This window comes from Notolabrus celidotus, chromosome 21, assembly GCF_009762535.1.
Source record: "Notolabrus celidotus isolate fNotCel1 chromosome 21, fNotCel1.pri, whole genome shotgun sequence".
Taxonomy (NCBI): Eukaryota; Metazoa; Chordata; class Actinopteri; order Labriformes; family Labridae; genus Notolabrus; species Notolabrus celidotus.
The window spans coordinates 7041359-7054465 of NC_048292.1; the positions used below are offsets into that span (position 1 = coordinate 7041359).

At 38.4% G+C, this 13107-nt stretch overlaps 1 protein-coding gene across 1 annotated transcript in view; it reads left to right on the top strand.

Moving 5' to 3' along the window:
• The window catches only part of LOC117804782 (calcium-activated potassium channel subunit beta-4-like), a 28122-nt gene extending 20107 nt beyond the window's left edge, over positions 1-8015 (top strand). The window contains exons 3-4 of the mRNA XM_034673140.1: positions 3142-3269; positions 6849-8015. Coding sequence (XP_034529031.1) covers positions 3142-3269; positions 6849-7176 — 456 coding nt within the window. The 3' untranslated portion in view covers positions 7177-8015. The remainder of the gene's footprint in view (positions 1-3141; positions 3270-6848) is intronic.
• Positions 8016-13107: the final 5092 nt, after the last annotated feature.

Consider the following 13107-nt stretch of genomic DNA (forward strand, 5'->3'; position numbering starts at 1 on the left):
CCACTGAATGATATCGGTGTCTCAAAACAAGGGTACTGTCAACAAGATGCTTAAGACTGCCTTACCCAAAAAAAACAGCCGTAGGGGATACTACTAGTAAACACAAGCTCAACGTAACATTGACACTGAGACTGTAATGTTACTTAAAACTGCTACTGAATAAAACTCAAAAACAGCCACTATATGGTACCTCAAAACATCAATTTAAGAAACCTCAAATCAACAGCTGTAGGTACCTTGACAGAGATGCTGTAGTGTATCTTGGATGCAGATGTAAGAGGGTACCACAAACAGTCTCCTAAGGATGAAGATGGTTCCTAGAAACTACGAAAATTAGGTACATCTAGAAAATAATGCAAAAGGGTACCTTAATACGGACACTAAAGTGTGTCCAGAAACAAGGGATGTTTAACAAAAGCTTAAGACTGACTCAAAAGCTCTTTTTCAATCACCAGCTGAAAGTTACCTTCAGACCGATGCTGAAGAGTTCCTTGAAACAGATGTTAGGTGGAAAAGCATCAGCTTTTTTAGGGTACCTTGAAACAGATTTAAAGTTTACCTAGAAACAACTGTCATTATTTCCCCACTCTCAAGATCAGCCTGAGACCACACTAACGCTTTTATCACAGTGTCAACAGGCAGAGGTGAAAAGTGCCAGATTCCATTTCATAGATTGATTTGATAAGACTTAAACACTTAAGGATATTCAAAAAGATAATGCTCAATGTATCTTATACTGAAGTTGCATGGGCACCTTGAAACAGTGAATAAGCTAAATGACTGCATCTTTAATCATCACCTAATGATAGAATAGAGAAAGTCACAAGGATATTTTTCGTCTCTAAATACTTTATATGGTTGAACTAAATTATCCTGATTGTACCCACATGCTCTAACTCAAGAAATAAATTCAGTGCAGTGTTTTAACTCGTATTTTAAATGTTTACAGGATTGGTTTGAGTCCTTTTAAAAACTACAGATCTGAAATATCCCTTTTGACACTTCCACAGTCACTTTTCTTTAAGCATCCACAGACTCTATGACACATATCTACTTTCCCCCGGCTCGGTTTGACAGGCCTTGAAGTTTTCTTTCATCTCTTCAAAGATGACGCTGATCACCCAGCAGGGGGCGCTGTAATAAGGTCAGAACAAGGTGACGGGGTTTAATCCTGATTGGCTCAGAGGGGGTCTTCACCGTGCTCTTCCTCTTTAGTTTAGTTTCAGCCTTCAAACATACACACAGGTTCTCGTTGTAGGAGGCTGATTGGTGCCGGGCTGCTGACTGTGGATTAAACTGGTTGCTATGACGATGATGTGATTGGTACACAGATGGGGGTGGAGGGGGTGATTGCAACCTAAACTGCTTTGCAGCTTAACACGATAAGAAATATTTTATCAGATTGAAGAGACAAGATAATAAAAAAACATCTCTCCAACAGTCAGAAACAAACACTGATTCAAAATCTGCTCTGCACCTTTGTCTGTCGCTCTCTGCTTTCACAGCTGTAGGGAACTCTTTGAAGAACAAAAAGCATCCATACATCAAGAAGATATACTGAAAAAAGGTCGTAACTGAACTAGTTTGTTTCTACTGAGTTTTTGGACACTTTATAGAGAGGAAAAGGCAGTTTAACAGAATTACTATGTACATTTCTGATAAAAAAAAAGTAGTTTATTTACAAGAATAAAGTCTTGAATTTACATGAACAAAGCAGGAATGTCACAAGAGTAAAGTCATTCAGGAGAATAAAGTCTTAGTGTTATAGTTTTACAAAAATAAAGTCATAACTTTAGTCTGCGCCAGCCAGCTGCCATGAAATGAGGCCAGTGGAGCACATTATGAAGTTGAACTTCAGTACAGGTTTTGTAAACACATAGGGTTCAGGATTTGAAATCAATTGTGCAAGAATCTGAGTCTGTTCTGAAAAAGAGCAGTCTGATTTAAACTTTGTGTTAAGGTCAGAAATGTGTCCAAATGTAGTAATATCTGTTCTCTAATTTTATTTTGTTTTGTTTTTTATTGTTGTTATAGTTGTTTGCTTTCCCTTTAATTGTCACTTTAAAGTGAGACTACAGGTTTTTTTTCTCGCTCTTATCCTCTTTGTTTAATATTCTTATTATTGCTATTATTATTAGTTTTTTGACTTATTTATTTTCAAAATGTGAATTTCAGTTCTATTATAATTTATATTACTTTTTGTGTCTTTATTTCCTTTATTTGCATAAAATGTAAAAAAAAAATAATAATAATAATAACTGAGCACAAATGATTTACTTTGACAGTAAGAAATAAAAAAATATATATCATTAAAAAAGGAAAAAGAAGTTTGTCCAAATAATCCACCCATTATCTCGCCCGCTTATCTCGTTTGGGGTCACGGGGGGCTGGATCCAATCCCAGGTGACTTTGGGCGGAAGGCAGGGTACAACACGGACAGTTTGCAAACCTTTCACAGGGCAAACTTGGAGAGACAGACAACCATTCACGCACACACTCACACCTACGGACAATTTAGAGTGACCAAGTAACCTGGTGAGCATGTTTTTGTACTGTGGGAGGAAGCCTGAGTACACAGAGAGAACATGTAACCTTCTCACTGTGAGGCAACAGGGTTAGGGTTGCACCACCGTGCAGCCTGTCTGAATAATATTTGGGTTAAATGGGCTGCAACAACCAAATTTCCCCCCGGGATCAATAAAGTAGTATCTTATCTTATCTTATCTTATCTTATTTTTATTTTATTTAACCTTTATTTAACCAAATGAGACCCATTGAGATCAAGACCTCATTTGGCGGCCTGGCCAAGAGGTCAGCAGCACACGTCAAAATAAATAGCACAACTCAACAGCATGGAGCATATATACAGACAGTATGTAGAAACAATCAATAATTTAAAAGTGCAACTAATCTGCAAATAAAGTGCAATTTGTGATCATGATAACAGCATTTAAAAACACAGGCACTGTTCTATGGTCTGTCTTTCATTTAAAATGGAGCCAATATCTTATCTTATCTTATCTTATCTCTTAACCCAACGCCTGAGTTTCCCTCTAAAGGTCAACAGAACATCACCTTACCTTACTGCATATGGTGCTATTGATTCACACTGATGTATATTCATGTGATTGTGTCCCTCAGTGTTCGTACGTCCCTCCCTGCGAGAGAGACAACCAGAAGAACAAAGACAGCGTCCTGTGGTGGGAAGATTACTTCACCAAAGAGGTCAGCAGTCAGTCTTTCACCTGCTTCTTCAACCAGCAGAGGAGGTGAGAGACTCACACACGCACGCACACACACACACACACACACACACGCACAGAGTTACTGTGTGGTTCATTTTCAGGTGTGATACAGATACAGTAAGTATCAGGGGATGTGTGATGCTGTGATTTTCTCCTCTGTGAGACATCATCACAGCAGAAGATACGGATGATTTCAGCTTTGTTATACCTTTTCCACTCCTCAATTTAAAGCCTGTGACCTTTGACCTCTACAGAAGTGATCTATGACTTCTTACATTCCCATCATTGGGCTACAGTTCAGCAATCACAGCTAACATGTCGTCAAACTGGGCACTTATAATGGATCAATTTGAACAAAGCGTAGTAAAAGCGGCGAAACTAGAGTGAAGAAATACTCTCTCACAGGTAAAGTGTTGTTTAGAGTCGTGTCGTGTTGGATTGTTAAAGACAGAAGAAGCTCTCCTCTTCAGTTTTTGTTGCCCAGGCAGAAAACACAACCTCTTTTTTTCCCTGCATGACCGAAAATTGATGAGACGTGGAAAAGCAGCGATCTCCTTTAGTGTGTCAGCTTAATCCCCCTGTTATATTCACAGACGATGCTTACCTGTGACCTTGCCTGGTTTTATTTTTATCTCTGCAGCTGAGGGATCAGAATGAGGAAACTGCTTCATAAATGAGAGCCCTGTGGGAGCTTGATGATGTTACACTTGAGCTTTTGTGTTTTACAGAACAAGAACTGGAGCACTCTGGGCTTTATAAAGAGAGGAGAAACACAGTTAGTCACATGAACACAGGTGTTATTTCAAAGGTTAGATCAAACCCTTCAAATACAGTCTGTAGTTTCTGTAGTACATGGCCTTGCCTTGTACTGCTTGAACTTTTTATTTGACAGAGAGGCATTTGTTAGCAACCGTAATGTGCCCAATAAGCTAGCTGTTCAGGCTCGGATGTCAGCCGTTTGTGAACATTTAGCCATTTATTATACAGTAGCTTTGATAGCTCTTCGCTCAGTTAGCTAAGGTCCCATTTCCTGTAACTTAGCCCTGCAAATAAATAACCAAACTTACATTTCATTGGCTTAATGCTAGGATAGCAGATTGAGTATGAGCTAACATTAGCTTTGGGCAGTGTGAGCACATATTGAACTGCTTCACCATAGAACATTAAAACCTCTTAAATTCAGAAACTGGTCATGCTAATGCTCGGCCAACGACTTATTTGATGTTAGCGTTGTGTGATAGGACGATATTAGCTTATGAAGGATTAGCGTGTCCATGATCTGTCAGTCTAGAGAGATGTTCGCATTGGCACATACATAGATGTATGTTGAGGTCGTTTATAATGCACGGACCAAGCACTGTGATGCAAGCTAAACAAACCACATTGAGAGAATCCACTGTGCCAAATCACAACAACTTTTACCTGAAGACTCTTTCCAAACAGAGCAGGTCTAGACCGTACCCTATGTTCTATTATTAACACAGACCCAACATCAAGACAGGATAAGATCCAGTCCCATCTTACAGACAGGACTCAGTCTGATCTCATCTTAATCCACCATGAGCAGAGCACTTTGCAGCATCTAGCAAGTTACAGCGGCAAGGACAAACTTCCTTTAACAGGCAGAAACCTCCAGCAGGACCAGACTCATGTTAGACACACATCTGCTGAGACTGTGTTGGGGTTGGAAAGAGGGATAGAGGAGATGAAGAGAGAGATAGATGATAGTGATGAGACGGATAGTAGTAGCTGTTGCCGCTTGAGTCTGGCACATCCGCAGCAGCAGAGAGGAACGTACGGGACAAGGGAGCTCAGGGACTCCAAAACAGTCTATGGTTAGTAACTTTAATGGGACAGGAAGAGTTAAAGTCAGTGATGGGGGGTCACTAGATAACCATTATTTGAATATATTTGTATATTTGTTCCTTTAACAGGCAGAAACCTCGAGCAGAACCAGACTCATGTTAGACACTCATCTGCTGAGACCAAGTTGGGGTTGGAAAGAGGGATAGAGGATTCCAGATTCCACATATGCTGTGCACTGCAAAGATATAAAATACAAAGACAGAGTCTCACTCTTTTTAAACCTTTGAAATATTATCACACATTGAAATGCTCACCTGATCTTTTTTGTTTATCATTTGAAAGAAGTGGAAATCATTTTGAATTTGGTTAAGATTGTGTCTTCTTCATTGGGGGAGATTTTAATTGTCATTTAAACCCCATAATGGATAAATCTTCACAGGGAAAAATGACACTGTCATCCCAGGCCAAGATTATCAATGCACTTTGTGAAGATCTAGATTATATAGATGCATGGAGAGCTCAACACTTGATGGATAAAGAATATATGTTATTCTCTAATGTTTATAAATCCTTTTCAAGGATTGACTATTTCTTTATTCCAGGAGCTTCACTACAATCTATTACCTCCAGCTCTATATGAAGCATAGTCATCTCGGATCATGCTCCTGTCTTCATAGAATTTAATTTTGAAGAATCCTACTAACCAAAGTAGACACTGGAGGTTTAAGCCCTATATTCTAATGTACCACAGATTTATATCATATTTCAAGGAAGAATTCCAATCTTTTATATCTATTAACTCACCCTCTACTGATGACCCATCATTATTATGGGAAACCACCAAAGCTTTCTCAAGAGGTTTAATTGTATTGTATATGTCCAGTAAGAGGCGTAGACAAAATGAGCAAAGAGAGATCTTGGAATCTAAACTTAAAAGAGCTGAAAAAGAATACATTAAAAACTTGTCTGTAGAGAAACTTAAGGAGATTTCTGCCATTCGGTGTGCTCTAGAGTCTTCTCTAACTAAAGATGCGGAGGGTAAAATCAGATTTTCTAGACAGAAAATGTTTGAGCATGGAGATAGGGCGGGGAAATATCTATCATACCTAACAAAGAAAAATACATATATGTTTCTAAAAATAAAAAAAGGTTGTGTGAAATGTTTCCTCCTGACAGACATGAACCATAGAATGAAACAGAGGTCTTAGAGAGAGGTGGTTAAACTACTACATTGGATTGAGTCTGTATCTATTCTATACTGTTTGGTGATGTAGAAGTTTGAGTCCAGGCTTGCACCACCTTCTGCCTTTTCTGTTATCTTTAGATTACCATGTGAAGGATGTTGCTTTAAGTCTTACTAGGAAGTAAAATGCATGCAGGAAGCACCTGAAATGTGTTATTAGAATGACTTTTTACATGCTGAGTGCTGCCTCAGTAACAAAGTGGCCTGACTAGACTGATGTGTTAAATGGATACGCTAGCTCTTCTTTAGCAAGAGTGCACTTTACCCGAGTGGTGTTGTACAGCCTGATCAGTACCCTCTGCCTCTTCCTGCTCCATCATTCTCCTCATGGGAAGAGAAGGAGAGAAAATTGGATGACAGTTTTCTGTTCACTTTGTTTTGGCCCCCAACAGACTTTATTTCTCCTCATGCATAACTCTTCGTCTGACATCTCCTCTGCTGCTCACAGATTTCCTCCACACACGCCCAGATCTAAAAATATCGTTGAGATTGGAGATGAAGCACCAGCTGTAAATCCTGCTTTTGTTGTTTATAATTTCCTCTTGTGATTTCAGACCAGACGACGTGTTGTGGCGCCGCTCCCATGACACCACCGTCCTGCTGCACTGCGTCCTCTGGCCAATGGTGTCGCTCCTTCTGGGCACGCTCATCGTGCTCCTGACGGTCTGTGCGCGCTCTCTGGCTGTCCGAGCGGAGGCCCTCCAGAAGAGGAAATGCTCCTACGAGGTTTGTCAGGATCTGTCTCTTCCCTCAGAGCGCCTGGACGCCAAGGCTGAGGAACTCCTGGCGACGAACTCTGACCACGAGCCTGAGCTGTCATCGCCAACACGGACCCTGCCACTGTTCGCGGTGCCGATACGACGCCGTGATCGGGAACATTAAGACGAAACAAAACGTTGTCTTTCAGGTGATAAATTTGATCCTTTTGGAAAGGGAGACGCTGGTGTGCAGAGTCAAGTAATTGGCTGAGGACGCCACCGACAACGTACTGCTGTCCAGAGAGACTTTATGATCAGAGATGGAAGCAAGTATGAAAACAGGATTAGAGGGAATCCAACATGTTGTCTGCAGAGAAACATTTCCTCTGATATAACTCAACAAACTGGATTACCGGTGACTCTGGATGATGGATCTCCTGATTACATTCGGCTGGACTTGTTTTGAAGGGTCATTATTACGACAGCAGCAGCGCTGTGATGGATGGTACAAAGAATTATATGTCAGGAAACTTAACTTCTCTTAACTGTAGCTCTTCTATGAATACACTTTTCTTTCCCTTCAAGTCCCAGTAGCCATAACTGTAAATGAACACGCAGCCAAAGTGCAGAAATCTCTTCAGGCAGTCTCAGCTGCTGGTTTTGAGTGCAATCACTTAATGAGGGTTTCTGTCTGGATAAAAGGAAAGCCTGCTTTCTGGGTACAGCTTCCTAATGTAGATGAGTGTTTAACAGTACAACTCAAAGCCTGAGAACGTTTTTAAAAAGCCAAACAGAAAGTTATTTATTGAATCAGAAAGATATCTGACATGCTTCTGTCCGTTTACATCATATCCTCCAACTCTTACCTCTGAAGTCATCATCTTCCAGTGTCAGGATTTTATCTGTGATATCTACCTTCATTCAACCCTTCCTGTCCCACAGAGTTTACATTTATGTCCTTTGTTTCAAAGATTTTTGAGGAAGTTTATACATTTACCAAACCTCTTATATTCATCATGAAGTAAAAAGGAAAATGGAAAAGAACAAAGACAACAGTCTTAAAAAAAACATGACAAAGAGGTGGAAACTCAGAGCTTCAAAATCCTTCCTAAGAGCGCGTTTATCTTTGACTGTTAGTGTTTTATTCTTATTTATTATTTAAGTAGATGTGGAAATGAATTAATACCAAGATAAATTCTGAATTTAACTTTAGTGGAAGTATTAATAAAAGTTTATTCGTCTTCAGTATTTCAGAAAGTCTTTCTAAACTCTTTCCTGCAGCATGGCAAAGACAGACATCAGTTAAGCATAAGATTATAGCTAAGTAAACAAAGATAAAGCTGATAAATAAATAAGATGAAAGACAGAAACGGTTACTGTAAAATCTGGTGTTTAAGACGCACCTTTATCACCTGTTTTTATCTAAAATGTGAGCTGCATCCTGAACATTGTTGAGGCCAATGTTCAAGGCTAAAATGCAAAAAGGGGTATTTCTTTTGTATCCAAGAAAACTGAGCTAAACTAGCTGAAGCTTTGTACCTGACATGCAGGGTGTGTGCAAAGCATGCTGGGATACATAGCAATTTGGATCAGTCTGTTGGAATGAGATCCTAATCATGCCTTCAAAGAAATAACTAAAAAGTAAATAAACCTTTGATTCAAAAGAGTCCTCAGTGTCAGACAACTAGAGACCAGAAGCTGCTCAAAAACAACATTTTGAGGACTTTGCTGGAATTAAATCATCACACAGGAACAAAGTTTCAACCTTTATCCCTCTGAGAGATCCCAAACTGATCTCATATACAGGTTTGACTTGTATCCCAGACTGTACACATCCTTTTATTATGTTAATCTCTGTAATAGTTCCCTCTGAAATCTAGGACAAAGAAGAATCCATTATCCCTAAGTCTAAACACTTAATATGGTACCTGGAGAGAAAGAGGTCAATGAAGAACTTCAGTAAGTTTCAAAATAAGTCAAATGACAAATAAATAAAAAACTGCAGCATGGAGATAAATGTACTCAATAATTGAACTTGGTGAATCATTTATTTATGTATTTAAATAGACAGAAGAGTCATCAGAGGCCCATTAGAAGCTCCTGTTGCTTCTGTGAGTCCAAACCGCCTCCTGCTTAATGATGAGGAGCTCTTTGAACCACTGAGGTGTTTGCAGACAGCAGGGACTAATGACTGAGGTTAAACTGTAAAAATACTCCTCTATTAATATTAAAACTTTCCACAGTTTGTATTTAACACGCTGACAGCTGTCATGTAGTGACATCAGGACTTTGAACGTCTTATTCTGCAAGAAACTTTCAGAAAACTGACAATTTCAACAACTTTAATGCAGATTTTTCTGACTTTTAAGACGGTTTTGTGACCTTATACTTCATGTAGGAAAGCGTAGGACATTCAACCTGATTGTAAAAGCAGTGACCTGTAAGAGGTTGAATCATGAGAGCAAGGCAGTTCAACTGGTGGTTCATGGGATGAATCTGACCCTTTAATGATCTCAATCTGGCACAATTAACAGGAAATACCTGAAATGCAACATTTGACATGTTTAAGTCAATCAATCAATCAATCAATCAATCAAGGTTTATTTATATAGCAGCTGTCATACAAATCAAATGCAATGCAAAGTGCTCTACAGTGATAGAAAGAAGCAGAAATAAAATAATGGCAAGACATATTAAGAAACGAAAAGGGATTTTAAAATAGAGGCTAATGCACACTGACAACAATAAAATAGGTGTAATTAAAATAAGTTAAAGCATCAAATTATCATTAAGAATATAAATAATTGAAATAAACTAATTTTTATAAAAAAGGGTACGGATAAGATTTGAAAATAAAATAAAGGCTTAAAATATCAATAAAACTGAGTAGATACATTTTAAATAAAATAAACAGTTAAAATTAACAAAATAATAAAACAACATTAAAATCAATATAATAGTAAAAGGTAAATAATAGAATTGTAAAACCCTACATAAAAGCCAGACTGAATAAATACATTTTTAGTTTACCTTTAAAAGTCTCAATATCTCCAAGTACCAAACTACTAAGTTTGTGGGTGTTGTAATATGAGTTTAAATAGGATTATGCATTAATTTATAGGCATCTGAGCATGGGGCAGTCCAAAACATATGTGAAATTCAACTTTTAGTTAATTCAGCTTTAATCTTTAAAGATAAAATTCTAGTTTTCTAATCTAAATTTATAATTCAGATGTGGAAATGTATTTTCCCGTCCTCTTGGCGCTTCACATTTTTTAAATTTGTCCCGTTCAAAAAAGTAACTTCCACATATGAGCACCAATAAAGTCCAACAACCAGCCCATAGACTTCTATTAATGCAGCACCCAATCCTAACAAAAGTAATCCCAGGATGCTTTCTCTAAAGAGCAGGTGTAGACGGCACTTTGTTAAATCTTTTACACAGACTCAACTGGAGTTTCAAGATGTAGAACCAAAAAAGTATATAAGATGAGGCAGAAACCTCGAGCAGAACCAGACTCATAGGTTTGCAGCCATCTGCCTCATCTGAACAGGGCCAGAGAGCCTTTGAATGTAATTTGGACGATAGTTTAAAGAGTTTTGTTGGTTGGGTTTTATCCGGATCTTTGGAAGTAACACAGTCATGCTGTTGCTTAGTAAACACAGGGGAGAATCATGACAGCTCTGAGAGAAAAGCGACACATGGCCGATGCCCTGAGGCCTTCAAAGCGTCGCCTTCAGCGGTAAAGAGGACAATATCTAGACCATGTGAATAAAGTAGGATCTGTTTTTGACCTCCTTTATACTCAGCCACTTTATATCTGTAAAGCAGGGATGAAAACCTCCTTTTCTACTCAATCTACTTAAAATGCAGAAAGTTTGACATTTAAACCATCCTTCAGTTTTTTCTAAATTTGGTGCTGTCGAGATTTAAATAGACAGTGAGTGGGCAAAGTTTGGCCAAGAATCCAGTTTCATCTTTTTGTTTCTTTACATCAATTTGTCTTTGTCCTCTTTAAGGCCTACATGAGAAACGTGGGGTTATTGTTTCAAGTACAATACATTTTAAGGACTGATAACTTTTCTTCCATGCAACAGAGTTAACAATATCACCAAACATGATTCATCTTGGATCCGATATGTTTTTGACCAAGTGTTGTCTCCAAATTTCTTGCCACCATCATTCCAACAGTCTAAAAATTACCTTCGTGTTGCTTAGAAACAGCTACAGGGCCGAGCAATGTCGCTGCCAAATGAAAAGCGAAAAAACGGCCAAACTTGAGTCTTTCGGCTGCTCCTGTTCTCTCTGTGTGATCTGACTGTTGTTGTAAATACATCTTTTCCTCCTCAGGTTCAGCTGTTGGAAAATGTTTTAATCACCATGTGTGTCGTGGTAAACATGAATGTTGGTGTAAGCTGCTGTAGCACATTTTTTAAAGCAGCTCCTCATGGAAACATTGACTGTGTTTAGATGTGTTTTTATTTTTTGTGTTTATTGTTTGTTTGTGTAAAGTGATCAAATCTGACCTGAACAGGATTTAGAGTGAGACTTTTTTAACCAATGATTAGCAGGAATTTACTGAAAAGAATGAATGTCAAAAATGTGTCATTGTTTTCCCTAAAATGTGCAGAAACAGCATTTCTAGTCTCTATTCAGATTTTCTAAAAAGGACTTTCTACTTATGGAACAAGTGATTGACCTTGTTCCACACAAAGAGCCATGTCGACATAAAACTACCATGAAAATATACTAAAGAAAATCATACAGGACCTGTAAAGGGAGTAAAACATTTTTTAAATGATCTTGCTCTCACAAGAAATGATCTGGCGCACATGAGAAACCAAAAAGGGTGAAAAGGAAATACTTTGCATGACTGAAAACAATTTGACAAGCATTCTAATTTATAAGAGACATGTGGTTAATTATGTGGCGCACACAAAAGGTAAAGTGAAGAACTATCTTGGGCAAATGAAAAACTATCTTGCGCACAAGAGTCTAAAAAGCATAAATGAAAATCTATATGACATGCATGAGAGAAAATCAGGTATATTGAATAACTATAAAACAAAACACAGTCGAATGCGCAAGATTACCTACTTTGTGCATATAAAAAAGATCTGGCGCATATGAACCTGATCTGGTGTGCATAATGGTGAAAGGTAATTCTGGGCTCAGGAAAATGTGGTGTGAACCGGAACTATCCAACCCACATGAAAACGCTGACACATTTGGAAGTATCTTGCGCACAAGGCTTAACTATTTGGCGCAAGTGAAAAATGTTGTTCACAAAAAAAATAGGTGTGATCGGTTGGCGACCTGTCCAGGGTGTACCCTGCCTTCCGCCCGAAGCCAGCTGGGATAGGCTGCAGCCTCCCATGACCCCTAACGGGATAAGCGGGCAAGATAATGGATGGATGGACAAAAAAAATAATTCTGGTGCACATAAGAAACTACCTGGTGCAAGCAAAGTTGTACGTAAAAACTATCCAGTGCAAACAAAGCTGCACATTAAACATTATCTAGCGCACATGAAATTCTATCTTGAGCCAACAAATTTGCACTTTAATTTCTATCGGCGCTCTTAAAAAACTACCTGGCGCACTTAAATATTATCTAGCACATGAAAACCAATCCGGCCTGAACAGTGTTGCAAATGAACGGTATCTGGCGCACATGAAAAACTATCTTGCGCACATCAGAGTCTGATAAACATAATAAAAATATATATGACATGCATGAGAGAAAATCAGGTTTATTGAATAACTATTCATGAAACAAAAAACAGTCGAGTGCACAAGATTACCTACTTTGTGCATATAAAAAACATCTGGCGCATATGAACGTGATCTGGTGTACATAGAAAGGTAATTCTGGGCTCAGAATAATGTGGTGCAAACCAGAACTATCCATCAACATGAAAATGTTGACGCATTTGGAAGTATCTTGCGCACAAAAGGAAACTATTTGGCGCAAGTGAAAAATGTTGTTCACAAAAAAAACAATTCTGGTGCACATAATAAACTACCTGGTGCAAGTTAAGTTGCACATAAAAACTATCCTGTGCAAACAAAGCTGCACATTAAACACTATGTAGCGCACAGGAAAATCTATCTT